Raw genomic sequence first — 26,699 nt, forward strand, 5'->3', positions numbered from 1 at the left:
TTTCACTTAGCCTGTTTTCAAGATTCATCCTTGGAAGTAGCAAGTATCAATAATTCATTTTTTTAATAATTATATTACATGTTTATCCATTCACCAATTGAGAAGCATTTGGGTTATTTCTACACTGTGACTATTGTGAGCATTTGTTTATGAGTTTATGCGTAGATAATACATTTTCACTTTTTTTTGGCATATGCTTAGGAGTGGTATACCTTGCCAATACTTAAGTGGTATTTTATTGTGATTTCTAGCATTTACATTTTCCCAGTGCTAAGAATCTTGAGCAGCTTTTCATGTGTTTGTTGACCATTCATAAGCATGTATGCTTGTATGTGTGTGTGTACACATATATATGCACACACAAACACATTCATTCATACATCTTTGGTGAAATGTTTGTTCAGTCACAGCTGAATCCAGGGAGTGTACATAAGATTGATCAGTTGGTGAACATCTGCATCGTTTCCAATTTGGGGCTATTATCAATAACGTTGTTATAAACAGTTGTGCCTTGGGTATAGAGTGCAGTTTCTGGGTCCTGTGGTAACTTCTAACTTTTTGAGGAATTTCCAAACAGTTTACCAAAGCTGCAACATTTTACATTTCTACCAGCAATGTGTGAGGGTTCCAGTTTCTCCACATCCTTTCCAAGACTTGTGAGTGTCTCTTTTATTTTAGCTATCCTAGTGTGTAAAGTGGTACCTAGTTGTGGTTTTGATTTGCATTTCCTTGGTGACTAATGAGGTTGAACATCTTTCCATGTGCTTATTGGCCACTTGTTTATCTTTGGAGTAATGTCAATTCACATCCATTGCCCACTTTTAATTGGGTTGTCTTTTTGTTGATTTGTTAGAATTCCTTATGTATTTCAGATACTGATTCCTTACAGTGCATGTGATTTACAAATATTTTCTCCCGTTCTATGGGTTGCCTTTTTCCCTTTCTTGAGAGCACCCTGTGATTTACAAAAATTTGTAATTTTGATGAAGTCTAGTGTCTCTGTTTTCCTTTGTGCTTGTCCTTTTGATGTTGTATCTACAAAACCGTTACCTAATCCCCTTACACAGAGATTGATGACTATGTTTTCTGTTAAGAGGTTTCTGGTTTTAGCTCTCAATTTTTTAGGTCTTTGGTCCATTTTAAGTTAATTTTTGCATATGATGTGAGGTTGCAGTATACTTTTCATATAATAAATAATGCACTCATTTTGAAGAGTGAGTTTTGAAAAATGTTTATGTAACGCTCTAACATCCAAACAAAGAATATTTCCATTACTTAAGAAGTTCCGTCCTGCAGTTTTGCTATTAATTTTTCTTCCTCCACTTTCTGTTACAATAGATGAGATTTTCATTTTATAAAATTTCATGTAATTGGATCAGTGCAATATGTACCATTTTGTATCTGGCTTCTTTTATTCAGAATGCTTTTTGAGGTTGTTAAATGTTTTTCATCGCTGAGTAATATATCCGTTGTATAGGTATACCACAATTCATTTATCTACTCACCTATTGACATTTGAGTGGCTTACAGTTTTGGGTTGTTAAAATAAAGTTTCTGTAAACATTCACATACAGGTCATTTGGTATATGTATGTTTTTATCTCTTGGATTAATACCAAGTGATGAAATTGCTAAATAATATGGTAAGTGTAAGATTAACCTTATAAGAAGATGCCAAACTGTTTTCCAGAACAGTTATACTATGCAACATACGAGAATTTCATTTACTCCACATCCTTGCCAGAAGTTGATATGGCCAGGGTTTTAAAATTTGAGCTATTCTAATGGGTATAGTAGTGTTAGCTCACGGTGGCTTCACTTGTCCTTCCTTCATTGCTAATGATGTTTAGCATTATGTTGTGTGTTTGTTGATTGTGTGTTTATCTTCTTTTGTGAAATGTCTTAGTATATAGTTGTGAGATGGTCTTTTCCCTTAAACATTATGGAGAAGTCTTTCTCTGATGTGTGTATGGGGACAAGCCCCCCAACATGCTGTGGCTTACTTTTTCATTATACTGACAGCATCTTTTAGGGGAGAGGTTTTAATTTTAATGAAATTTGTATCCAGTCTACAAATACTTGTTCCAAGGTCACAAAGACTTTTTCTCCTCTGCTTTCTTTAAGTTTTATAGTCTTTTCTTTTATGTTTAGATCTGTAACAATACATTTTGAGTTTTGTGTATGCAATATTGAATTTTTTTCCCTCTTCATACGGCTATTTGGTTTTTATAGCACCAATTTGTTGAAAAGACTTTTTCTCTCTGAATTATCTTGCTGTCTTTCTTTCAGTTCAGTAATATAGTATAGGTATTATTGCAGGAAGAAAGTACCGTTTCTTTCTGGTATGTTTGTGTAGGAATATATTTGGCAGTGGAATCAGGAGAGCAGGAGGTTAAGAACTTTTGAAGAAAAAGCTGTGAAACTCTCATCTTGTACATAAGTGATATTCTAATTAAAGAAAGTGAACTGTTATTAAAATTGAGCTTCCAGTCAGCTGTAAATTTTATTTTTTATACATACTAAACAATATTTAAAACAACTTTTTAAATAAAATAAATTTATTTTTAATGTGGTTATGGAAAGTGCAAGAGTTTCAGTTGAATTATTTTCTAGAATTACTAGCAATTGCTTTGGTCCGTAAGTATTAAGAGTTTGTGCCACTCGTTGGGAGACACAGCATATAATACTTTGTTTCTCAGTTAATTTTATTGATAAGTAATATCCTTGTCATCTTAATTTTTTTAAAAATTATAAATTAAGAGCAGTATGTTTTTTCAATAATCTCATAGCTATTACATATATTTTTATATTGCCTTCATTAAAGAAATGAAAGTGTCATTTCCATTTCATTAAATACATCTTGTACACCCTCTTTATTTCTAGATACTTTTTCTTCATTTTTATAAGATTGAATTGATACCATAATATTTGAGCAGCAGAATTTTTATAGTACATGATTAAGTACTAGCTATAATTATTTTTATTTTCTGGTCTTTTAATTTCAAAATTGTATTGTGGCCATTCTAAATTAATGAAAATAGGGAATTGACCATTTCTTCTCATTTACAGTGGCAGCTAGACTGTCTTGCTTGCTTGCTGAAGTTAATATGCCAGTTTGCAGTAGATCCATCCGATTTGGATTTAGCTTATCATGATGTCTTTGCCTGGTCTGGTATAGCGGAAAGCCATAGGAAAAGAACCTGGCCTGGCAAATCAAGGAAGGCTGCTGGTGATCATGCTAAGGGTCTTCATATACCACGATTAACAGAGGTAAAGTGCAGAAATTAATGTTTAATGATGAATTCCATTTATTTTTACAAACTGAAGAAATATGCTAATGCTTAAGAAATGTATTCTAGATTACTGTGACTTAACCTGACAGCTGAACTGACGGCATTGTTTTAAAGCAGTAGTGATTATGAAGCAGTATTGCTTTTCATTTCATCATCCAGAATGCAGAAATGAATCGTGCCATTTTAATATCTGTGAGACTGAATTTATTATTTGAACTCAGTAATTTATATACTTTGGGGATGCATTTATGAAAACAGAAGCCATAGTTGGTATTTCAACATAGGAAATTTAAAATAGAGAATCAGTTTTACACATATGTGTTACAAGGCTTTAAAAACAAAAGGGAGTGGTGAGGTAACCCAGATAAGGAGCCATTTACCACCCCTAGATCTTGTGGAACCTTAGGGAAGTGGTTGGGTTATCAGGAACTTAGAAGCTTGCAGGAGGGATCCTGTTAAACCGGGGTTTAGGCCTCTGAGAAAGCAGTTACGCTCTTATGCTCATCTGCTGTAAGATTCTCAGAGGGGACCTGATAAAGCTGGTGCTAGGAGTGCCTAAAAAAGCTGAAGGCTGAAACAAACTCTGTCTTCTGGGTAAATACTTTTAGATAAATGCTGACAGAAAAAAGAAAGGAGGAGTCTCTCAAGTATCCTAGACTGGCAGAACCTAATAGGAAGCCACCTGGCAAAGGAGGAATTTGGTTTTTGATATATTTGCCCTAGCATAATAGAACAAGTGTATAAAAGGGTGGATTTGGAGATGAAAGAAAATATAGTTGGCCCTTGAAAAATAGAGGAGTTAAGGATGCTGACCCTCCATACAGTCAAAAATCTGTATATAACTTTTGACTCCCCTAGAACTTAACTACTGATAGCCTGCTATTAACCAGAAGCCTTACCAATAACAAACAGTTGGTGAATGCATATTTTGTATGTTAATACTATTATATACTGTATTCTTAAAGTAAGCTAGAGAAAAGAAAGTGTTAAGAAAATCATAAGAGAAAATATATTTACTGTTCTTCAAGTGGAAATGGGTCATCATAAAGGTCTTCATCCTCATGGTCTTCACATTGATCAGGAAGTAGAAGAGGAGGAGGAAGGTGAGGGGTTGGCCTTGCTGCCTTAGGAGTGCCAGAGTTGGGAGAAAACCCAGATACAAGTGGATCTGTGCAGTTCAGACCTGTGTTGTTCAAGGGTCAACTGTATTAACCAGGACATCCAGCAATAAAAATAGAATCTTTTTGATTGTGGATTCTGTAATCAAATATTTGCCTTTCCAACATCTCCGTCAGTGAGTCGGGAGGTAGGGAGTGATCAAGGTGAGATTTTAGGGAGATCTCATTTTGTAACCTTTTGAGAATCTCACCTCGTGTCTACCCAAGAAACATCAAAGTAATGAATTGTTACTGATAGATTGTGACGGACATAAGGTTAGAAAGTACTGGTATAAATGGAAACCTGAAGCAGATTTCCTTTCTGGAATTTTGGGGGTTAAATGTCAAAAATGATCTCTTTCAGTATTCCAAATCATTTACATCTAATAAAATGAAATATATGCAGAGTACAATATAATCTGAATGTATTCTGCAATGTACTGTGTTGTGAACTACCACTTTAGTAACCTTACATTACTGTAATGTTTTGGTCATGTTTTTTTCAGAATAAACTTTCCAGGTTATAATAGTGCTCTAATTGTGATCCTTTCCATCACTCACTAAATAATTTCAATGTTTATTGACCTTTATTGGCAATTTCCTTTTGAGATTTTAATAACATAAATATGCATAAGTGTATGTGTAAAATACGCACATTTATGGAGGTTTATAGGTTATTGGTTTGTGTTTAAAAATAATATGCAACTACAAGCTTACTGAAAATTCATAATACACAAACGAACTTTTTCCCTAGTCATAGGTGACTACTCTTAATATCTTTTCGTGTTATCTTTTCAGAGATTTTTTTCTATGCACATGCCAGTGGTTTGGGGTTTTTTTTTGAGACGGAGCCTAGCTCTGCTGCCCAAGCTGAAGTGCACTGGCGCCATCTCGGCTCACTGCAACCTCTGCCTCCCGTGTTCAAGCGATTTTACTACCTCAGCCTCCAGGTAGCTGGGATTACAGGCACACGCCACCATGTCTGGCTAATTTTTGTATTTTTCATAGAGACGGGGTTTTGCCTTCTTGGACAGGCTGATCTCAAACTCCTGACCTCAAGTGATCCTCCTGCCTTGGCCTCCCAAAGTGCTGGGATTATAGGTGTGAGCCACCGCGCTGGGCCAATGTTTTTTTTTTATTTTTATTTTAGAAAAGGTGTATATTATATAGTTTTTGCATGAGTTTATTTCCCAAAATAATTCCAGCTTAGTATGTATATCTCAGATCTATGGAAATAAAAATTTTTGTTGCGTTAATACCGAAGACAGAGTCATGTAATGTTGATATACTGTAGGTAGTAAGGAAGAACACTAAGTTATTTAAGAGTTTACCATCATTTTTCCGTGTGATCTTTTTAATAGCATTTTAAAAAGTTACTTGCAAAATTTAGCCTAAACATCAATTTTTCTGGAAGTTTTCTCACTTCTGCCAGGGACAGGTTTAGTTGCTGCTCCCTTCTTTTGCTTATTTGCACATTGTATATACTTGTGTTAACCATGTTTTCTGTGGCTGCCTGCCCCAGTGCAGAAACAGTGCCTTATGAAGTATGTGCACAGAATGCCTTCCAACCTGCAGAATAAATTTAATAATTCATTGTTAGTGAATTATTTTCTCCCCTTATATGAGGAAGAACTAGAACTGAGGAATTCCAAATATATTAGGATCATGTAGCCTGAAGCTGAATGTCGAACCTCAGGATTTTGAATCTAGAATCCATGCTCTCTACCCGTGGTATATTATATTGCTTTTTTATTCTTATTTCAGGATGGTTGAGGAATCTATTACTACTTGATGTTTTTTTAAATATATTTTCTTCAAAAGTAAAAACATGTTTAATTATTCACCAACCCCTTCCCAAGAAACCACTGACATGTATATATTTCTTTCCCCCAATTCAGTGGTATGCAGAGAATCTATGAATTGAATGTAAAGACTATTTTTGCCCCTATTTCTAAATTCTTAGTAATTTCTTTTCTTTTTCTTTTCTTTTCTTACTTTTTTTTTTGAGACAGATTCTCATTTTGTTGTTCAGGCTGGAGTGCAGCGGCACAATCTCAGCTCACTGCAGCCACTGCCTCCCAGACTCAGGTGTTCCTCCCTTCTCAGCCTCCAAAGTAGATGGGACTATAGACATGCACCACACACCCAGCTAATTTTTGTATTCTTAGTGGAAACAGAGTTTTACCACATTGGCCAGCTAGTGTCGGATTTCTGGGCTCAAGCAATCCACCCACCTGAGCCTCCCTAATTGCTGGGATTACAGCAATTACAGTGAGCCACCATACCCAGCCTACAGTTGCTGCTCTTAAGTGTGATTATAAAATTCTGGTTTTCTGATTCTTGGCATTTTTACAGTATTTTCAAAGAATTCTTACGACATTCTTTATTGTGTTATAGATAAATATCAAAATAATTTGGAATTTTGGGTTAAAATTTTGTAATACACATCTCTTTAGTAACTAAATCTTGAGTGCTTTTTGAGGGTTTTCCTTTTGCTGTATTTAAATATCTTTTAAAATGTTTTTGTTTTAAAGGTATTTCTTGTTCTTGTCCAAGGAACCAGTTTGATTCAGCGACTTATGTCTGTTGCTTATACGTATGATAATCTGGCTCCTAGGTATGCATTTTAAGATATATTTTATGTGTGTATGTATAGCAGGAATATAATGTTTTAAAACTTTATTTTGAAAAATTTTAAACTTAATAGAAAAATTTGGGGGATATTATGATGAAATCTCTCATACCTTCCATCCAAATTTACGTATTATTAACCTGTTGCTAAAATGTGTCTTGTATTTATGAGTCACGTATTTTCTGTGTGTTTACATGTTTTCCTGAATCTTGTGAGACTGAATTGCAGATATCATGACTGTTTACCAGTACTTTGTTGTGTATCTCCTAAGACCAAGGAGATTTTCTTAATAGCTAGAGTAAAATTTTTAAATTTATAGAATTTAACATTGATATGTTATCTAACATATAGTTCATATTAAAATAATCCTATTGATATTCTTTATAGCAGTATTTTTCTTGCTTCAGGATCAACTAAATGTATTGCATTTAGTTGTCAGTTCTTCTGTTTCTTTTCATCAGAGATAACTTTCTCAGCCTTTCTCTCATGATACATTTTCAAGTAATGCAGGCCAGTTATTTTATAGAGTACGTTTCAGTTTGGGTTTTCATGATTAGCCTTCATGATTAGATTCAGATTATGTATTTTTTAAAGGAGTCTTAAAGTTTAGACTCTAAATCATTATAACCTATGTGTTTGTCACACACATCTCTTTAGTAACTAAATCATGAGCACTTCTTGAGGGTTTACTTATTTCGGTCAATGTTTTATTCATTCAAATTTTGTTTATTAAATCTGAAGTCATTTCGTATTTGCTGTAATAAGATTTTACCAGTGATTCTTTTATTTGGTTTGTTTTTTATTTTGAAACATACAATATATTTTTATTGACTAGACACCCTGCTGTGTAATAGATTTCAAAACTTCCTGCTCTATCTGGAACTTCATACCCTTTGACTTATACCCTCTGCCCCACCCCACCCTACCCTACCCTACCCTCCAGCCTCTGGTAACCATTATTCTACTCTCTTCTTCAATTAGTTTGACTCTTCTTCAGTGAGTCTTTAAATAAATGATAAAGAATATAAAACAAATAAATAATGGAGCTCTCTTAAAATATAGTCTCTTTTGCAAAAATTAGCTGGGTGTGGTGGCACATGCTTGTAGTCCCAGCTATTGGGAGGCTGAGGTGGGAGGGTTGCTTAAGCCTGGAAGGTCAAGGCTGCAGTGAGCCATGATCATGCCACTGCACTCCAGCCTGGGCAACAGAGTGAGACCCTGTCTCCTGTCTTTTAAAACACACACACTCACACTCACACACTCACACTCTCTCTCACTCTCACTCTCACACACCCACTGCTTTCCTTTTTTGGGGGGGAAATGATAACCTTAAAGGGTATATGTTAATAAATTGAATTATTTTTAATTCATTGCTGAATTTAATTGGTGGTGGTGGTGTTTTTACTTTACAGAGTTTTAAAAGCTCAGTCTGATCACAGGTCTAGACATGAAGGTAAGGGTTCCACAAAGTTAACTTTTAATAAATAAAAACTTGAATAATATATTGATATATTTTACCTTTAATATTGAACATTGTGTTTTCATTTTAGCACAAACCTTTATAGTGAACTGTTTTCTCATTTTTCTTTAGTTTCACATTATTCAATGTGGCTCTTGGTGAGTTGGGCTCATTGCTGTTCTTTAGTGAAATCTAGCCTTGCTGATAGTGATCATTTACAAGATTGGCTAAAGAAATTGACTCTCCTTATTCCTGAGGTAAGATAAAGATTGAAGGTTAGTACTGTTACTTTTTGTATGTTTTCATGTTATTAGCATTGATAATAAAAGAGCTAATGGAAACAAATATGCATGAGTCCATAAATATATCACATTATCTGCTAAATCCTTTAAGGTCTAGAGTGTTTTGAACTATGTACAGTGTTTAAGAACTTCTGACTGTTATATATTATGTAGCATTTATATTTTTCTGAAATGTTTATAGAATGATTATTTTGCTTTGGATTAATAAAAAAAAGTTTTTCCAGGTAGTAGGAAGGGCTTGAGAATTTATTTTGGTAATTTATGTTTTAGAAAAGTTCTGTGGCCTTTTTTTTTTCTTTCTTTGAGACAGAATCTCCCTGTTCCCTGTATCACCCAGGCTAGAGTGTAGTGGTGCAATCAAGGCTCCCTGCAGCCTCAACCTCCTGGGAACAAGCGATCCTCTGGCTTCAGCCTCCCAAGTAGCTGGGACCATAGGTGCACATCACCATGCCCAGCTAGTTTTTTAACTTTTTTGTAGAGACGGGGTCTCGCTGTGTTGTCCAGGTTGGTCTTGAACTCCTGGTGTCATGTAATGCTCCTGCCTCGGCCTCCCAAACTGCTTGGGATTATAGGCATGAGCCGCTGCACCCAGCCTGCGTTTTCTATTTAAGTAGAAATAGAGGCTAGAGAGACTACAAATAAATAAAAGAAATATGTTTTGCTTCCCATGTTGACACTGAGGCCAATATAATTTTTATTAGCTGTATCTTGGCATTACTCACCTCATATTCCTATGTGAAATAATAGAAACACACAGTAATATATTTAGCTCCAAAGTCACTTATTTTTTAAACCTGCGTTGTCCAATAATATTAGCTCTGGCTGGGCACTGTGGCTCACGCCTGTAATCACAGGCCGAGGTGGGTGGATCACATGAGGTCAGGAATGCAAGACCAGCCTGGCCAACATGGTGAAACCCTATCTCTACTAGAAATACAAAAAATTAGCTGGGTATGGTGGCAGGCACCTGTAATCTCAGTTACTCGGGAGGCTGAGGCAGGAGAATCGCTTGAACCCAGGAGGCAGAGGTTGCAGTGAGCCAAGATCGCACCACTGCACTCCAGCCTGGAAGACAGAGCAAGACTCTGTCTTAAAAAAAAAAAAAAAAAAAAAAAAAAAAATTAGTTCTGGATATAATGTCATTTGTGTTCTTGTCCTGTCTCAGGTAACCATTTTGACATTTGGACAGTTTCCTTACAATCTATAGAATATTCCGATTGAGGTTGCTTCTGTGTTGCTTCTAGTTCTGAAAATATTTTATCCTCTTACTGACTTGTAAATAACTTAAATGATTCTAAATGTCCTTACTCAATTATTCTTTGTATTTACCTGTTGTTATTATTTTGTTTTGTTTCTGTTTTTATGGCCATGCTTTAGGATTTCTAAAATACTGTATTTATATATTATGGTATACCTTGAGATACTTTATTTGATCATGTGTAATTTACATATATATATGTATGGGATTAGAACATTGTATTTATTAATTATTTTTATGAGGCATAATCTTGTTCTGCCACCCAGTCTGGAGAGCAGTGGCATATCAGCTCACTGCAGACTCTGCCTCCCTGGTTCAAGCAATTCTTGTGCCTGTCTCCAGAGTAGCTGGGACTACAGGCGCAAGTCACCACACCCGGTTAATTTTTGTATTTTTTGTGGTGACAGGGTTTTGCCATGTTGGCCAGGCTGGTCTCAGACACCTGGCCACAGGTTATCCTCCTGCCTGGGCCTCCAAAAGTGCTGGGATTACAGGCTTGCCCGGCAGAACATTGTATTTAAAATCACCTAAAATTATTTCTGCTAACATATTAACTTTGTAATACTAACTCTCACTGTTTGTGGAACTTTCTTTTTCATCTAGACTGCAGTTCGTCATGAATCATGCAATGGTCTCTATAAGTTATCCCTGTCAGGCCTGGATGGAGGAGACTCTATCAATCGTTCTTTTCTGCTATTGGCTGCCTCAACATTATTGAAATTTCTTCCTGATGCTCAAGCACTCAAACCTATTAGGGTAAGATTTTACTGTGTTTAGAAGCAGTTTCTATTTTTGAAATTTCCTTTGCCTCAGTTTACCATTGTAATATATCCTTAAAATTTTGATCATTTGACTACTGTATGTGATTTTTTACCAAGAGGATAGTAGTTATATACTACTTAAGGTGACAGCATTGTGACACATTGTGTCCATGTTACTACTAGGAAGAGACTGGTTTCAGCTCTGTGGTCTCTCATGGATACTCTATTTTAGAAATAGCATTTATTCTCACTCGGTTCTGGGCCTTGTGTTAATAAGTTGACTGATAAAAAATCATAAATGGAGCTCTCTTCTCTAGTAAGTCACAGTTTTCTTTTTATCTTTATGATATTCAGAATTTTAAATTTTATTTCCTACCCTAGTTCATATACTAGTCTTTAAAAGGCTTCTAATACATAATAAATTTAGAGCCCACTTTTTACTAACCCCAGAAATTCAGTGTGTTGTTGGATTTACATTATTTTCCTCCTTGTTCATATCTTTTTTAATGTCAGTAATTTGAGACTAATATTTTCCTAAAAGTTCTTATGTTTGTCATTTTTTTGCCTGGTTATTCTGATTTTACAGAAACTAAGCGTGTACTCCATTTTTAAAAAGATTTTGAATACTGTTTAGTGGATATAGGAATTTATTTCATAAAGCCTCTAGTTTCTTAAATGTATTATAATTTTATTTATTTTTAAAATGTTTTCACAAAGTATAAAATTTTTTTAATAGATAGATGATTATGAGGAAGAACCAATATTAAAACCAGGATGTAAAGAGTATTTTTGGTTGTTATGCAAATTAGTTGACAACATACATATAAAGGACGCTAGTCAGGTATGTTCAGAAAATTATATACTATTCTATGTATTCTATTCTTGTTAATATGAATTATGACATATGTTCATGACTTTATTGGTTATTAAGTGTACTTTATTAATCTATAACTTGGTGGTGGTGTCCTATTTCTACTATATTTGTGCTTTTCCACCTTCTTCTAATTCCTTTCGTGTTTTTACTCAGACCTTAGTTGAAACGTCTTCATCTGGTATCTATCCATAATTTCCTGTCTCTTCTCAGTAAGATACGTGGATGTAACATCTTATTTGGAAAGGGAAATGTAGATTTTAAATTTAAAAATACAGCTTTCTATAATAGCATGTAGTTTGGAGTCCCAAATACGTAAAATAAAATTGCAGTTCAGATAGAAGTTACTTTAAAGAAACACTGTCAGTTTTTGCATATCTAATTTTCTTATACTGGACTAAAATGACATTTCCATTCAAACAAAGTAATGTTTAAAACAAGTAAATTTCAGGCCAGGTGCAGTGGCTCATGCCTGTAATCCCAGCACTTTGGGAGGCCGAGGTGGGCGGATCACAAGGTCAAAAGATGGAGACCATCCTGGCCAACATGGTGAAACCCCATCTCTACTAAAAATTTAAAAATTAGCTGGGCATAGTCACAGGTGCCTGTAGTCCTAGCTACTCAGGAGGGCTGAGGCAGAATCGCTTGAACCCGGGAGGCAGAGGTTGCAGTCAGTGAGCTGAGATCACGCCCCTGCACTCTAGCCTGGCGACAGAGTGAAACTCCGTCTCAAAAAAAAAGTAAATTTCAAAGCAAATCTTGCCACTTAAAGACTTGCGTTTTTTCCAGTGTACATAAATTTAGTCGACTAAAATGTGTCTAAGTTGTCAATTCAGAAGAAAATGAGAAACACATAAAGAAGATCCTTTGAAATATTTAGGACACATTTTTCTTAAACTTTTAAATGTATTTAAATCAAAGTTCAATATGTTCACTTTACATTTAAAAGTTCTGTGGTGTTTATACTTTTTGCTTTTTAGTTAACATCTGAATTCTTAAAATCTACTTTTCATTTGAGAAATAATTACAAAAATTAGTATTGAGCAAGTTTTAATATCATTATTGTTAATTAAAATATTGATGCCAAATAAACATTGTACTTTAAAAAAAAAAAAAAACAACCTGGGCTTGCCCATTTGAGCTAAAATAGGAAACTGATCTTGCTTGCTTGTAAAGTAATTTTCCTTTTTAGAGATTTGGGTTTCTTTGAGGGGACTCAAGTTAGATTTTGTGAAGTCTGTTTTAATGTTGTTGTTTAGTTATAACGAGAAGTAAAGTTTTTTTGGAATGAACTGTAGAATTTAGTTTATTGTTAAAAGTCTAATTTAAAGGTATTATTAAAAACAAACGGTGAATTGTGTGTGAATTACGTCTCAATAAAGTCATTAAAAAAAAACTTTAGTGTCTTCTCAATAGATTACTATGACTTTTTTTTTTATTATACTTTAAGTTTTAGGGTACATGTGCACAACGTGAAGGTTTGTTACATATGTATACATGTGCCATGTTGGTATGCTGTACCCATTAAATCGTCATTGACTTAATTTATTATCAACATTCCATTGATTGTTTTTTTGTAGAATGATCAGTGATGTTTAAGACTCATTTGGTTAATTGACATAATGTATAAGTAAAGAGTAGGTGTATTACGTTTATAACTTATTGAATTTGGGAGAACTAAATTATTGTTACCTATAAGGAAATGATTTTAATAATTTTATGTTTGGTAAAACATAAAAAATTTATATTTGAATTTTTATTTTCTTTTTGTATTAAGACAACGCTCCTCGACTTAGATGCCTTGGCAAGACATTTGGCTGACTGTATTCGAAGGTAAAATTTGATGTGAAATTGACATTTATATTGTCGAGGAAAGATAAAAGACATAATTATGTGAACTATCTTGCTTGTGTGTATTTTTTTTCCTTTTTGTAGTAGGGAGATCCTTGATCATCAGGATGGTAATGTAGAAGATGATGGGCTTACAGGACTCCTAAGGCTTGCAACAAGTGTTATTAAACACAAACCACCCTTTAAATTTTCAAGGGAAGGACAGGTAAGTGTTAAGATAATCAAATGTTTCTATGAAATGTGATTGAAATTTTTTGTTGTTACATTGTGTATTAGTCCGTTTTTACACTGCTCATAAAGGCATACCCGAGACTGGGCAGTTTACAAAAGAAAAGGGTTTAATTCGACTCAGAGTTCCATGTGGCTGGGGAGGCCTCACAATCATGCCGGAAGGCAAGTCCGAGCAAGTCGCATCTTATGTGGATGGCGGCAGGCAAAAAAAGAATGAGAACCAAGCGAAAGCGGTTTCTCCTTATAAAACCATCAGATCTCAAGAGACTTATTCACTTATCACAAGAACAGTATGGGGGAAACCGCCGCCATGATTCAGTCATCTCCCACCAGGTCCCTCCCACAACAATGGGAATTATAGGCAATATAATTCAAGATGAGATTTGGGTGGAGACACGGCCAAACTGTATCACATTGTATGTGGATATGTTAATTTTTTTAAACATACAGACATAAAAATTGCTAGAAATTACCGACAGGAAAAGCAAATTTTGAATAAATTGAATTCTGGAAATATAAAACGGGCTTGTTTTTAGAATGCAAAATCAGATGTTAATTCCTGTGACTGACTGAATATAGAAAGGTAACCTAAGGCTGGGCACGGTGGCTCGTGCCTATAGTCCTAGCACTTTGAGTGGCTGAGATAGGTGGATTGCTTGAAACCAGGAGTTGGAGACCAGCCAAGGCAACATGGTGAAACCTCATCCCTACAGAAAATACAAAAATTTGCTGGGTGTGGTGGCACACACCTGTAGTCTCAGCTACTCAGGAGGCTGAGGTGGGAGGATTGCTTGAGCTCAGGAGGTCGAGGCTTCAGTGAGCCATGATCACACCACTACACTGTAGCCTAGGTGACAGAAGGAGACCGTGTCTCAAAAAAAAAAAAAAAAGTAACCTATATTTTATCAGTGTGCTTTCTATAGAATTGTATATTTTGAATTACTGTCCTAAACTGTGAATCATATCCTAATACAGTGGAATTAGTAAGTAGTCATTTTTGGGTACTCGTTTCATATTTTAAAGACCTGTGTGACATGAAATCTCTCTCTGAATATTGGAAACACTTCGTGACTCTGTACCAACAAATGTCTCATTTTGATTGTCTCTTGATTAAATAGTTCATCTTACCTTACCATTGGTGCATTTGTCCTGGTCATTGTAGGAATTTGTTATGGTCTGGAGAGCTGTTATCTTAAAGTTACTGAACGTGTTAGGAAATAGCAACCAAAAGGATAGAAGATTATCCTCATAGGCACAGACTAAAGGATTCTTGAGATCAACTTAAGATTACAGTCTTATCTGTTTGAAATCTTTGCTACTTCCCCTAATGCACAAAACTCCTTCTTGTGCTATTTCGTTCAGGTTTTTTGCCTTTTCCATTAGACTCACTGGAAATGATTTGATAGATTTACAGCCTTGTTGATTGAAGTCTTCTCTTATATATAAACTAGTATATAACTTTTATCCCCAAATATAAATATATTAATTGGTTTTTCTGATAACGTTGTAAAGCGAAAGTCATTGTTAAGAAAAAATAATTTTAGATAGTACAAAAAAAGAATATTCCCATTTGGTTTGATTTCCTCTCATGCTATGGTGATGGCCTTCCAGGACTTTTCATGGATACAGTAAATACGCATGTATAAAATTCATATTTATAGAAATTTTACAGTTTATAAATAGTATTCTGTGATCGATTTTCACTAAAAAATGAGTACATTAAAAAAGAAAATGTATTTTTAAAAATTGACTAAGGCAATAATTTAAATAAATCTTTGACATTTATGAAGTTATAGAAAAAACTGTAAAGGCAGCATCTTTGCATACTTGTCCCATTATTTACTCAAGAACTCTTAAAAGTAAAATAGGTTGATTTTAATCCGTAGTTTATGTTAGTATACAAAAGGATACATCATTTTACACTTGTAGCCACACTGTATGAGAATGCCTTTTTCAAGCATCTGCAGGTTCTTATGTCACTGAGATATTTGCCAATTTTGATGTTGATTTAGTTTTATTTCTTTGTTAATTGGTGAATGGGTTTCTTTCCATTTACTTATTGTTTGTATTTGATATTTATTTGTTCAGTCAGTATATGGTTTCCCATTCATTTGTAAAAGTTATTTATTTTGAATATGTCAGCTCTTTCTGTCGTATTTGCTGCATGTATTTTTTCCAAAGTCTTATTTCTCTTTATTATTACTATTTTTTTACTTCTCTTCTGTTTATTGATTTATACAAGTTGTTATCCTAGGACAAATTTTTGAGGCTTTAAAAGGTGGATATTATTAGACCCAATTTTGACAGATGATGAAACTGAGGCATAGACAGGTTAAACGAGTTGTGCATGACTGAGTCACTTACTCTTCACTTGGCCAAGCTTTTAACCATTATACAATACTGTCTACACATGATAACACATTAAACACAGTGTTCTATACTTTGCTTTTTTTCACCTATCTTAGAGATTTTCAAATTCAGTATATAAACAGTTCATTTCAAAAAAAAAAAAGGGACAGGGTCTCCTTATTCAAGCTGCAGTGCAGTGGCACAATCATAGCTCATTGCAGCCTTGAACTACTAGATCAAGTGATTCACCTGCCCCAACCTCCCAGGTGTCTAGGATTATAGGCATACGCCATCACACCCAGCTAATTTATTTATTTATTTATTTTTGTAGAGATGGGGTTTTGCTGTGTTGCCCAGGCTGTTCTTAAACTCCTGCCCTTAAGTGATCCTCCCGTCTTGGCCTCCCAAACTGTTGGGATTACCGATGTGAGCCAACGCACACCACCATGCTTGGCTATTCATTTTGTAAAAGTAACTTCAAAATATTATTGTTATTATCTTTGAGATGGGGTCTGGCTCTGTCACCCAGGCTGGACTTTAGTGGCATGATCTCAGCTCACTGCAACCTCCACCTCCCAGGCTCAAGCAGTCCTCCCACCTCAGCCTCCCAAGCAGCTGGGACTACAGGCAGGCATCACCATACCCGGCTAATTTTTAAAAATCTTTTGTAGAGACGAGATTTCGCCATGTTGCCCTGGATGGTCTCAAACTCCTGGGCTCAAGCAGTCCTTCTGCCTCGGCCTCCTAATGTGCCAGGATTACAGGCATGAGCCACCATGCCTGGCCCAGAATATTATTTTATCTGCATATATGTAATGTATTTAGCTTCATAATGATCAACATTGTCTTAAACTATTTCTAGTGATATTACAGAGATCTTTATACATTTAACACATAGATTTAGGAAATGTAGGAAGACATTCTAAAAGTTAGAACTGCTAGTTCATGGAGTATACGTTTATAGTTTTGGTTATGTTAAAAACGAAAACCAAGTTAACTGTCTGTGGAGGCTGAGCCAATTTATGGCTGTACCTACAACCTGAGATTAATTTCCAATTTTCCAGCATTTCTACCAACATACTATACGTTTAGATAATTTCTACCAGTCTGATAGGTGCAAAGAGATTCTCTTGGTTTTATTTTCTATTACTTTTATTAGTAAGGCTGAACTTCCCTTCAAGTGTTTGAAAGCCATTTGTGTTATCTTTTCTCTGACTGCTCAGATCCTTTTCCTTTATCCCTGTTATGTATGTTATAGTCCTTAACTAATTTGTAGAATATATTAAGGAAACTATCTCACCGTAATGTGAATTGCAAGATTTTTTTTTTCTGTCTTGACTTCATGTTTTTTGTTATGCTTGTTTCTTATTTATTTATTTATTTGAGACAGAGTCTTGCTCTGTTGCCTAGGCTGGAGTGCAGTGGCATGATCTCAGCTTACCTCAACCTCCACCTCCCAGGTTCAAGCAATTCTCCTGCCTCAGCCTCCCTACTAGCTGGAATTACAGGCATGCACCACCATGCCTGGCTAAATTTTGTATTTTTAGTGGAGACCAGATTTTGCCATTTTGGCCAGGCTGGTTTTGAACTCCTGACCTCAGGTGACCAGCCCACCTTGACCTCCCAAAGTGCTGGCATTACAGGCGTGAACCACCTCACCTGGCCTGCTTATTTTCGAAGCAGAATTTTTTTTTATGTAGTCAGGTGTATTGATCTTTTACAGCTACTAGATATTGTGTTATACTTTTAAAAACTCCCTGTTTTTTCATGCTTTCATAACTTAATATTTTACATTTAAGTTTTTCTATCAGGAAATTGTTTAGGTGAAAGGAATGAAATGGATAACTTTTTTTCAGATATGTACCCAGTTATCCTAATAATTAACTAATTTATTTTTTTTCTACTGATTACAAATGCTTCCTTTTTCAAATAAACTACCATATGTATTTAAATAAACTACCATATGTATTTCTGGACTTTCTGTTTCATCTTATTGATTTGTTTGTTCATTCACCAATATCATATCTTAATTATGTAGATTTAATATCCTGTAGAGATAGTCCCTTTGTTTGTTTTTTGAGACAGTGTCTCACTCTGTCACCCAGGCTGGAGTGCAGTGGTGCAGTGGCTCACTGTAACCTCTGCCCTCCAGGTTCAAGCGATTCTCCTGCCTCAGCCTCCTGAGTAGCTGAGACTACAGGCACCTGGCACCACACCCAGCTAATTTTAGTATCTTTGATAGAGAAGGGTTTCACCATGTTGGTCAGGCTGGTCTCAAACTCCTGACATCAGGTGATTCGCCTGCCTCGGCCTCCCAAAGTGCTGGGATTACAAGCATGAGCCACCACGCCTGACCGAGGTAGTCCATTTTCATTATTATTTCTTTTCAGTATTTTCCTGGCTGTTTATTTTTCCACATAAACTTTAGAATCAGTTCATCTAGTTCTTTAAAAAAATAAAATTGTGTTACTTTTTTGGTTGAGATTGTATTATATTTCCAGATTGATGCAGAATTAACTTTATGATACTCAATTTGCCTGTGGAAGAGTATGATTTGTTGTATTTATGCAAAGCCAATCATTTTATGTTTTTTATTTAAAAGATTTTTTTTCCTACAAAATTTAGGTTTTAAGTATTTCTTAGTTTATTCTTAGGAGTTTTGTCCTTTTTGTTGATATGTTGATATGGAATCATTGCTTATGTTTTTTAACTTGTCATTTATGTATAGTAAGAATTTGTGTATACAGTTGTTGCAGGCCATCTGAAATTGACTTATTGTTGGTAGACTGTTTTCAGTTATCTTTAGCTGTTAGTGTTCTTTGGTTCTTCATTTGTTTTTGGTTTATTATCTGCAAGTAATTCTTGTTTTTCTTTTATTTTCCCCAAGCAGACTCATGTCACAATCATCTGCAAGTAATTCTATTACTTCCTCTTTTACAAGTTTAACTCTTTCCATTTCTTCACCAAATTTTTTCTGAAACATTCAGAATAATGTTAAGTTAGTTGTTCTTAGCATTCTTTATTGAAAAGGTCTTCATGTTCATGTCAAATTACAATTTCCCCTTCGTTTCAGTGTTAAGGGAAAACTTTAGAAGCTTTCATACAGGAGAGATGTGATCTGAATTAACATTTTAAAGGGTTTACTCGTACGCTAGTTGGAAAATTAGTCTATGGGCAAACTCAAAGGGCAAATGTATGAGTCAAGGGATCCAGTTAGGAAGTTTTTCGATGGTTCCAGAGAGGGACAATGGTGAAAAGTGCTTTGACGTGGAATATTTATTGAAGGTAGAGCTCACAGGTCTCAGATTTGGATATATATGTTGGATTTGAGAGAGGTTAATAAAGAATGACTCCTAATTTTTTTTTTTTTTTTTTGAGATGGGGTCTCCCTCTGTCACCCAGGCTGGAGTGCAGTGGCATGATCTTGGCTCACTGCAAGCTCTGCCTCCCAGGTTCACACCATTCTCCTGCCTCAGCCTCCCAAGTAGCTGGGACTACAGGTGCCCGCCACCACACCCAGCTAATTTTTTGTATTTTTAGTAGAGACAGGGTTTCACCATGTTAGCCAGGATGGTCTCGATATCCTGACCTCATGATCCGCCCGCCTCTGCCTCCCAAAGTGCTGGGATTACAGGCGTGAGCCGCTGTGCCCAGCCAAGAATGACTCCTGAATTTTAAGCCTGAGAAGCTGAGGGAATGGTAATGCCAATTATTAAGAAAAGAAAAACTCAGAAATGGCAGAGGGTAATAGGCAGTAAAACCAAGAGTTCTGTTTTGGAAATGTTAAATTTGAAATGTCAATTAGATATCCAAGTAGAGGTATTAAAGGCAGTTGGTTTTCTTGTAATATTAAGGAAAATATGCCTTAACTCCAAGATATTTAAAATCTCTTCCACTCTAATGATTTTTACTTTTTTCCTTAAGTATTTTTAAAAAATATTTCTAGAACTTACTTTCATGCAGGATTTGGTAAATTTTTTCTATAAAGAAACATGATAAATATTTTACACTTTGCAGCTGCATAATAATCTGTCATCAGCAACACTACCACGATCACTACTACTGCTTCCTCCTCCTTCCCCCTTCTTCCCCTCCTTTCTCCTCTTTCTTCTTTCTTTTACCTTTCCAGTAGTGCTAATCTTCATTCTTCCTTTCTTTCTCCTCCTCCCTTCCTTTTTCTTCCTTTTTTCCTCCTTTTGCATTCCTCCTTTCTTCTCCTTTTAAAGTATGAGTATCATTCCTATCTCTATTGCCTTGCATAGTGTCTAAAAACTATGTTGAGCAAATGGATGATTGCAACTCAGACCTGATTCTTAGAACTGACAGTCAAACAGTACATTTGTCTTATGCAAAATTTGTGTGTACCCTTAAAATTATGGCTGCTCATGATATTTATACTTCATGGAAATAAATAATAGTTATTAAAAAGAGATATCATCAGAGATTTAGAAGATCAGATTGCATTGACATGATTAGGAAAGGCTTTGGAGAAGATAAAGCTTCGCCCAGGTTGGAGTGCAGTGGTGCGATCTCGGTCCACTGCAACCTCTGCCTTCCAGGTTCAAGCGATTCCCCTGCCTCAGCCTCCCAAAGAGTAGCTGGGATTACAGGCGTGTGTCACCACACCCAGCTAAATTTTTGTTGTTGTTGTTTTGTTTTGTTTTGTTTTTGTAGAGGCGGGTTTTCACCATGTTGGCCATGCTGGTCTCGAATTCCTGACCTCAGATTATCCGCCCACCTTAGCCTCCCAGTGTGCTGGGATTACAGGCATGAGCCACCGCGCCTGGCCAGATACAGCTTTTTTAATGGATATCTTTTGTAGAAAAGTAAGGGAAACATTTAAGTCATAGGAAAGAATATGAGTAAAAATTAAGTCATAGGAAAGCACTGGTTTCATGCAGAAAATTGGTTGGTTCAGTTTAGCCTATGTTTTAGGAAGTATAGGAGAAACTTGGTGGCCATCTATTGTGGGCACAGGAAATTATTTTTATATATAAAATGAAAGCATTATTGTCTTAGTCTGTTCAGGCTGCTGTAATAAAATAGTGTAAACTGGGCCAAGCGCAGTGGCTCACATCTGTAATCCCAGCACATTGGGAGGCCAAGGCAGCTGGATTGCTTGAGCTCAGGAGTTTGAGACCAGCCTGGCCAATGTGGTGAAACCCAGTCTCTACTAAAAATACAAAAATTAGCCAGGCATGGCAGTGCATACCCGTAATCACAGCTACTCAGGAGGCTGAGGCACGAGAATCCCTTGAACCAGGGAGGTGGAGGCCGCAGTGAGCCGAGATCGTGCCACTACACTCCAGCCTGGCAACAAAGCAAAACTCTCTCAAAAATAAATAAAATAAAATATTGTATACTGAGTAGCTTATAACAACAGAAATTTACTTTTCACAATTTCTGGAGGCTGGGAATAGTACAAGATCAAAACTCTGGCAGATTCACGGTGTCTTGTGAAGGCCTACTTTTTGATTCACGGATGGCACCTTCTCATGAAGCCCTTAGATGATGGGAGGGGTAGGAGGTCTCTCTACTGCTTCTTTGATAAGGGCAGAGTCCTCATGACTTAGTAACCTTCCAAAGGTCCCACCTTCTAATACCATCACATTGGTGGTTAGGTTTCAACATACAAATTTCAGAGTGACGAAAACTTTTAGGCCATGGCAATTACTTTTGTAATTTTAGGCTGGGAAGGGATGGGATGAAGAGAGATTGGCTAATGAATACAAAAATACACTTGGAATAATAAATTCTAGTGCTCAGTAGCATAGTAGGATGACTATTGTTAAAAAATTTTTTTGTGTATTTCAAAATAGCCAAAAGGGAGGATTTGAAATATTCCCAATAAAAGAAATGATAAATGCTTAAAATCATAGGTATTCCAAATACCCTGATTTCATCATTACACATTGTATTTATGTGTCAAAATATAATATATTCCATTAATATATATAATTATTATGTATCAGTAGATAATTGTAAAAACAGGAGCCTTTTAAGGTTTTGATCAAATAATGTCAAGGATGTACGTTAACAAAATAAATCTGGTAATGGATTGCAAGCCAGCAGAGTGCACTGGTCTTTAAACTTTTATTGTTGACATATTTCTTAATCTTGAAAAACCTAGGTGTCTCCTCAAAGATTTTTTAAATTTGTAAATTTTTGAATTTTAAGTCTTTGTAGACAATATACATTCAGGAAATTATTGAATTATTGTTTTCAAAGACAAAATTATGGTCCTCTTTTAGATTAATGAAATGTAAATGCTGTAGCAACTTTTATTCATCTCTCTTAAAATGTATAAACTCTCAACTGTAATCCCAGCACTTTGTGAGGTCGAGGCAAAAGGATTGCTTGAGCCCAGGAGTTGGAGACCAGCCTGGGCAACCTGGTGAAACCCTGTCTCTATTTAAAAAAAAAAAAAAAAATTAGCCAGGGTGGTGAGCATCTATAGTCCAAGCTACGCAGGAGGCTGAGCTGGGAGGATTGACTGAGCCTGGGAGATCGAGGCTGCAGTGAGTCATGATCCCACCACTGTCGCTAGCCTGGGTGATGGAGTGAGATTGTCTCCAAACTCTCCTTTCTGAAATTCTACTTAGCTAAATTTTTTCCTAATTCCTCCTCAGTATTTCCACTTGATTCCCCCACAGAATGTAATTGTAATGTATTTATTAGTATCTTTGAACATCTTTTATTATTTGCCTATCATACTTCTCTACAACAAAATATATGTAAGTTAATAAAAATATTTCCTGTGTACATGATATTGTCTTAAATTTCTTCTATATTTAGTTATTACATTACATTTATTACTAGGACATGGCAATTGAAGGAGCATCAATATACTTTGTTTTGCCAAACTAGTATGAAACATTTAAAAATGAAATTTTACTGAATATATGCATTAGTGAGAAGGATGGTCCTTATTAATATAGTTGTAGGTGAATATTAAGCTAGAATGGTAGTGTTCATTAATTCTCTCTTCCTATTTTCTATTTTTATATATGTGAATTCGAAAAAACCTTATTTACATAATGTTTTTAGTGCACATGAAAGTTTTTGATAACTTTTTAAATTGAATTTCTTCTGAATTATAAGTCAAAAATTACCCTATGATCTATTGCTGTATTAGTTCATTTTGCGGTGTTATAAGGGAATACCTGATGCTGGGTATAAAAAAAGAGGTTTATTTGTTGAGGCCTCAGGAGCCTTTTACTCATGGCAGAAGGCCATGAGAGAACAGCTGTGTCACATGGCGAGAAAGGGAGGTGGGAGGTGCAACACTTTTTTTTTTTTTTTTTTTTTTTTAACAACAGCTCTTGCATGAACTCAAAGAGTGAGAACTCACTCATTCCTGTGTGGTAGGTACCAGGGTCTTCAGGGATACACCCTGATGACTCGAACACCTCTCACTAGACCTCACCTCCAACATTGGGGAGCACATTTCACCATTAGATGTGGTGAAATGGGATTACAGATGTGAGCCATTGTACCCGGCCCAGTTTACAATATTTTATTACAGCAGCCTAAACAGACTAAGACAACAGTTCTTTTATTGGACAAATACCCAAACCATATCAATCACCAAAAACTATTTTAATATTCTCTGAGGTCATAGTTTGTGTAGGTTCTTCTTTCTGTGAAGTATATGAGTAGGTTCTTTCTGTGAAAGGCTTATAAAAATAAGCCCTTTGCCAGGTGCAATGGCTCACATCTGTAATCCCAGCACTTTGGGAGGCTGAGGCGGGCGAATCACAAGGTCAGGAGGTCGAGACCAGCCTGGCCAACATCGTGAAACCCCATCTCTACTAAAAATACAAAAAATTAACTGGGTGCGGTGGCTCACGCCTGTATTCCCAGCACTTTGGGAGGCCTAGGCTGGCAGATGGATCACGAAGTCGGGAGATCGAGACCATCCTGGCTAACACGATGAAACCCCGTCTCTACTAAAAAATACAAAAAATTAAGACCGGGTGTTGTGGTGGGCGCCTGTAGTCCCAACTAATTGGGAGTCTGAGGCAGGAGAATGGCATGAACCCGGGAGGTGGAGCTTGGGGTGAGCCGAGATGGCGCCACTGCACTCCAGCCTGGGCGACAGAGCAAGACTCCGTCTCAAACAAACAAAACCACAAAAAATTAGCTGGGTGTAGTGGCAGGTGCCTGTAATCCCAGCTACTTGGGAGGCTGAGGCAGGAGAATCGCTGGAACCTGGGCAGCAGTGGTTGCAGTGAGCCGAGATTGTGCCACTGCATTCCATCCCAGGTGACAGAGTGAGATTCTGTCTCCAAAAAAAAAAAAAAATCTTCTAACCACTTTCCATATTTCCTAGCTAAACTTAACGTTTCTTTGCTAAGAACTATGAATTACACATTCTTTAACAATAGATGAAAGAGGTGAGGTCATTATGGAAAAACATTTCAAAAATTTCTTTTTTTGGTACGTCTTTCAAGAGTTTCCCTGACCACCCCCAGGTTTGTTGATTCACTAACTCACAGGACTCAGCATATAGTTATACTCATGGCTAAGATTTATTACAGCAGAATGATACAAAGCAAAATCATGAAAAGAAAAAGGTGTCAAGGCAAAGTCTGGAGGAAGCCAGTTGCAACTTACCAAGGGTTGTCTTCCATTGGAGTTCCACAAGATGTGTTCAGTGAGCATGACAACACATGTGATGTATTGTATACCAAGAACGTTCTCTTGAGCCTAGGAGTCCTTGGTTTTATCACAGAGTGGCTCATGTGGGCACATAGTGACTGGATAACTCACCATAGTTGCCCCAACTCCAGACTCCTGAAAGGAAAACAGGTCTTTAGCATAAACCCGTTAGGCACAGTGAGCCACTGTTTTCACTTAGAGAGTTTTGTATCAATGTAGGAAGCTGTTTAGTTACCAGTGACGTTTGCAGACTGTAGGCAAAGGTCAGCCTTTCTGTAGGTATCAAGAGTCTCAGTCTTACTGTGCTATCTCCTTTCTGCACAGTACTCCAGGAGGTTTTATACTGCAGGCCAATGTACCATAGTACTATTTGGGATGTGTGAGGGTGATAACTTGGTAAAATAGCAAAGGACCAATTAGAAAAGAACAAGTGGAAAAGATAACCCAGCACCCACTTTCTCAGACTTAATTTTGGAAAAAGTACAACAGTACTACCTTTCAACAGTGTAAGTAAACTGTTGATTTTGCCACTGTTATTGTTGCTATTATTTATTAGTAGAGTGAAGTAAGGGGAAGGTTAATGCAGAAGCGCCAGTCAGACTTGTCAAGGGAATAATGAGGCCTTAACAAAAACTTTACATCACTTAATGGAATAGAAAATAACAACATTGTACGTGAAGAGTCTAAGAATGAGCTTATTAGGTATCAAAAAGGAGAGAAGAGTAAAAGTTGATCGCCGCCTTCGTTTTCTCTTAAGAGAAATGAACACGGAGGACTTTCAGATGATGGTATATCATGCTGCTATACGTTTCTGAGTAGCTTAATTGTAGCCTGTCATCCTGTGTATATGTTAACTATATTTGGAATGTAATTAATATCTCAGTTTAGATAACATGTTTCCTTTTACTCCCCAGGAATTTTTGAGAGATATCTTCAATCTCCTGTTTTTGTTGCCAAGTCTAAAGGACCGACAACAGCCAAAGTGCAAATCACATTCTTCAAGAGCTGCCGCTTACGATTTGTTAGTAGAGATGGTAAAGGGGTCTGTTGAGAACTACAGGCTAATACACAACTGGGTTATGGCACAACACATGCAGTGTAAGCATTCTTCTTTTCCTTTAATCTTTATAAATTTTGAATTCAGAAATAAGATTTTGAGGGCACTGTTTAACAAAAGAATCTGCTCTTCACACACTTTAACATTATAAATGATTATTGGTAGGGTGTTATTAAAGTTAAAAAGTAAACATTGATGTGAAGGACCTTTTTATATGCATTTTAAATACTTCGGCTTTTTCTGCAAAAGTAATTTGGGGCCAAGTAAAATCAAGTTTTAAAAGTCTTAAATTTTTAGAGAATAAATTAGTTTTCATCTGTATTCTTTTTTTATTAAAAAAATTCTATATAATGTTCTATATATATTAATGAGGTAACTAATGGAGGTAGAGGCTGTTAATGTAAGCAAAATACATTGTGTTTCATAGTTTGTTTGGGGGGGATCTTTTCCTCCCTCTTTCTTCAGCAGCCCATGCACCTTATAAATGGGATTACTGGCCTCATGAAGATGTCCGTGCTGAATGTAGATTTGTTGGCCTTACTAACCTTGGAGCTACTTGTTACTTAGCTTCTACTATTCAGCAACTTTATATGATACCTGAGGCAAGACAGGCTGTCTTCACTGCCAAGGTAGAATTTTCCTCACTTTAAAAATCAAAATTATAAACCAGATTTTAATATTTTGTTGATAAATCTTTATTTCAATGTAAATGTTTGAAAAAATAATTTGTGAATGAAAGTAAATTTGATTACAGTAACTAGCTAATGTGTATTTTACATAGTTGTACATTTTAGTAGATTACTCATAATGCTGTAGTA

At 36.0% G+C, this 26,699-nt stretch overlaps 1 protein-coding gene across 5 annotated transcripts in view; it reads left to right on the plus strand.

Annotated features, from left to right (window-relative positions):
* The window catches only part of USP34 (ubiquitin specific peptidase 34), a 283,346-nt gene that overhangs the window by 179,064 nt on the left and 77,583 nt on the right, over nucleotides 1–26,699 (plus strand). For all 5 annotated transcript variants that reach the window (XM_034953216.3, XM_034953217.3, XM_055108352.2 and 2 more), the window contains 10 exons: nucleotides 3,069–3,269; nucleotides 6,984–7,066; nucleotides 8,494–8,534; nucleotides 8,673–8,797; nucleotides 10,704–10,856; nucleotides 11,598–11,702; nucleotides 13,510–13,565; nucleotides 13,668–13,788; nucleotides 25,739–25,922; nucleotides 26,350–26,510. In XM_034953216.3, coding sequence (XP_034809107.1) covers nucleotides 3,069–3,269; nucleotides 6,984–7,066; nucleotides 8,494–8,534; nucleotides 8,673–8,797; nucleotides 10,704–10,856; nucleotides 11,598–11,702; nucleotides 13,510–13,565; nucleotides 13,668–13,788; nucleotides 25,739–25,922; nucleotides 26,350–26,510 — 1,230 coding nt within the window. The remainder of the gene's footprint in view (nucleotides 1–3,068; nucleotides 3,270–6,983; nucleotides 7,067–8,493; nucleotides 8,535–8,672; nucleotides 8,798–10,703; nucleotides 10,857–11,597; nucleotides 11,703–13,509; nucleotides 13,566–13,667; nucleotides 13,789–25,738; nucleotides 25,923–26,349; nucleotides 26,511–26,699) is intronic.

Source organism: Pan paniscus, chromosome 12, assembly GCF_029289425.2.
Source record: "Pan paniscus chromosome 12, NHGRI_mPanPan1-v2.0_pri, whole genome shotgun sequence".
In the NCBI taxonomy this organism is placed as follows: domain Eukaryota; kingdom Metazoa; phylum Chordata; class Mammalia; order Primates; family Hominidae; genus Pan; species Pan paniscus.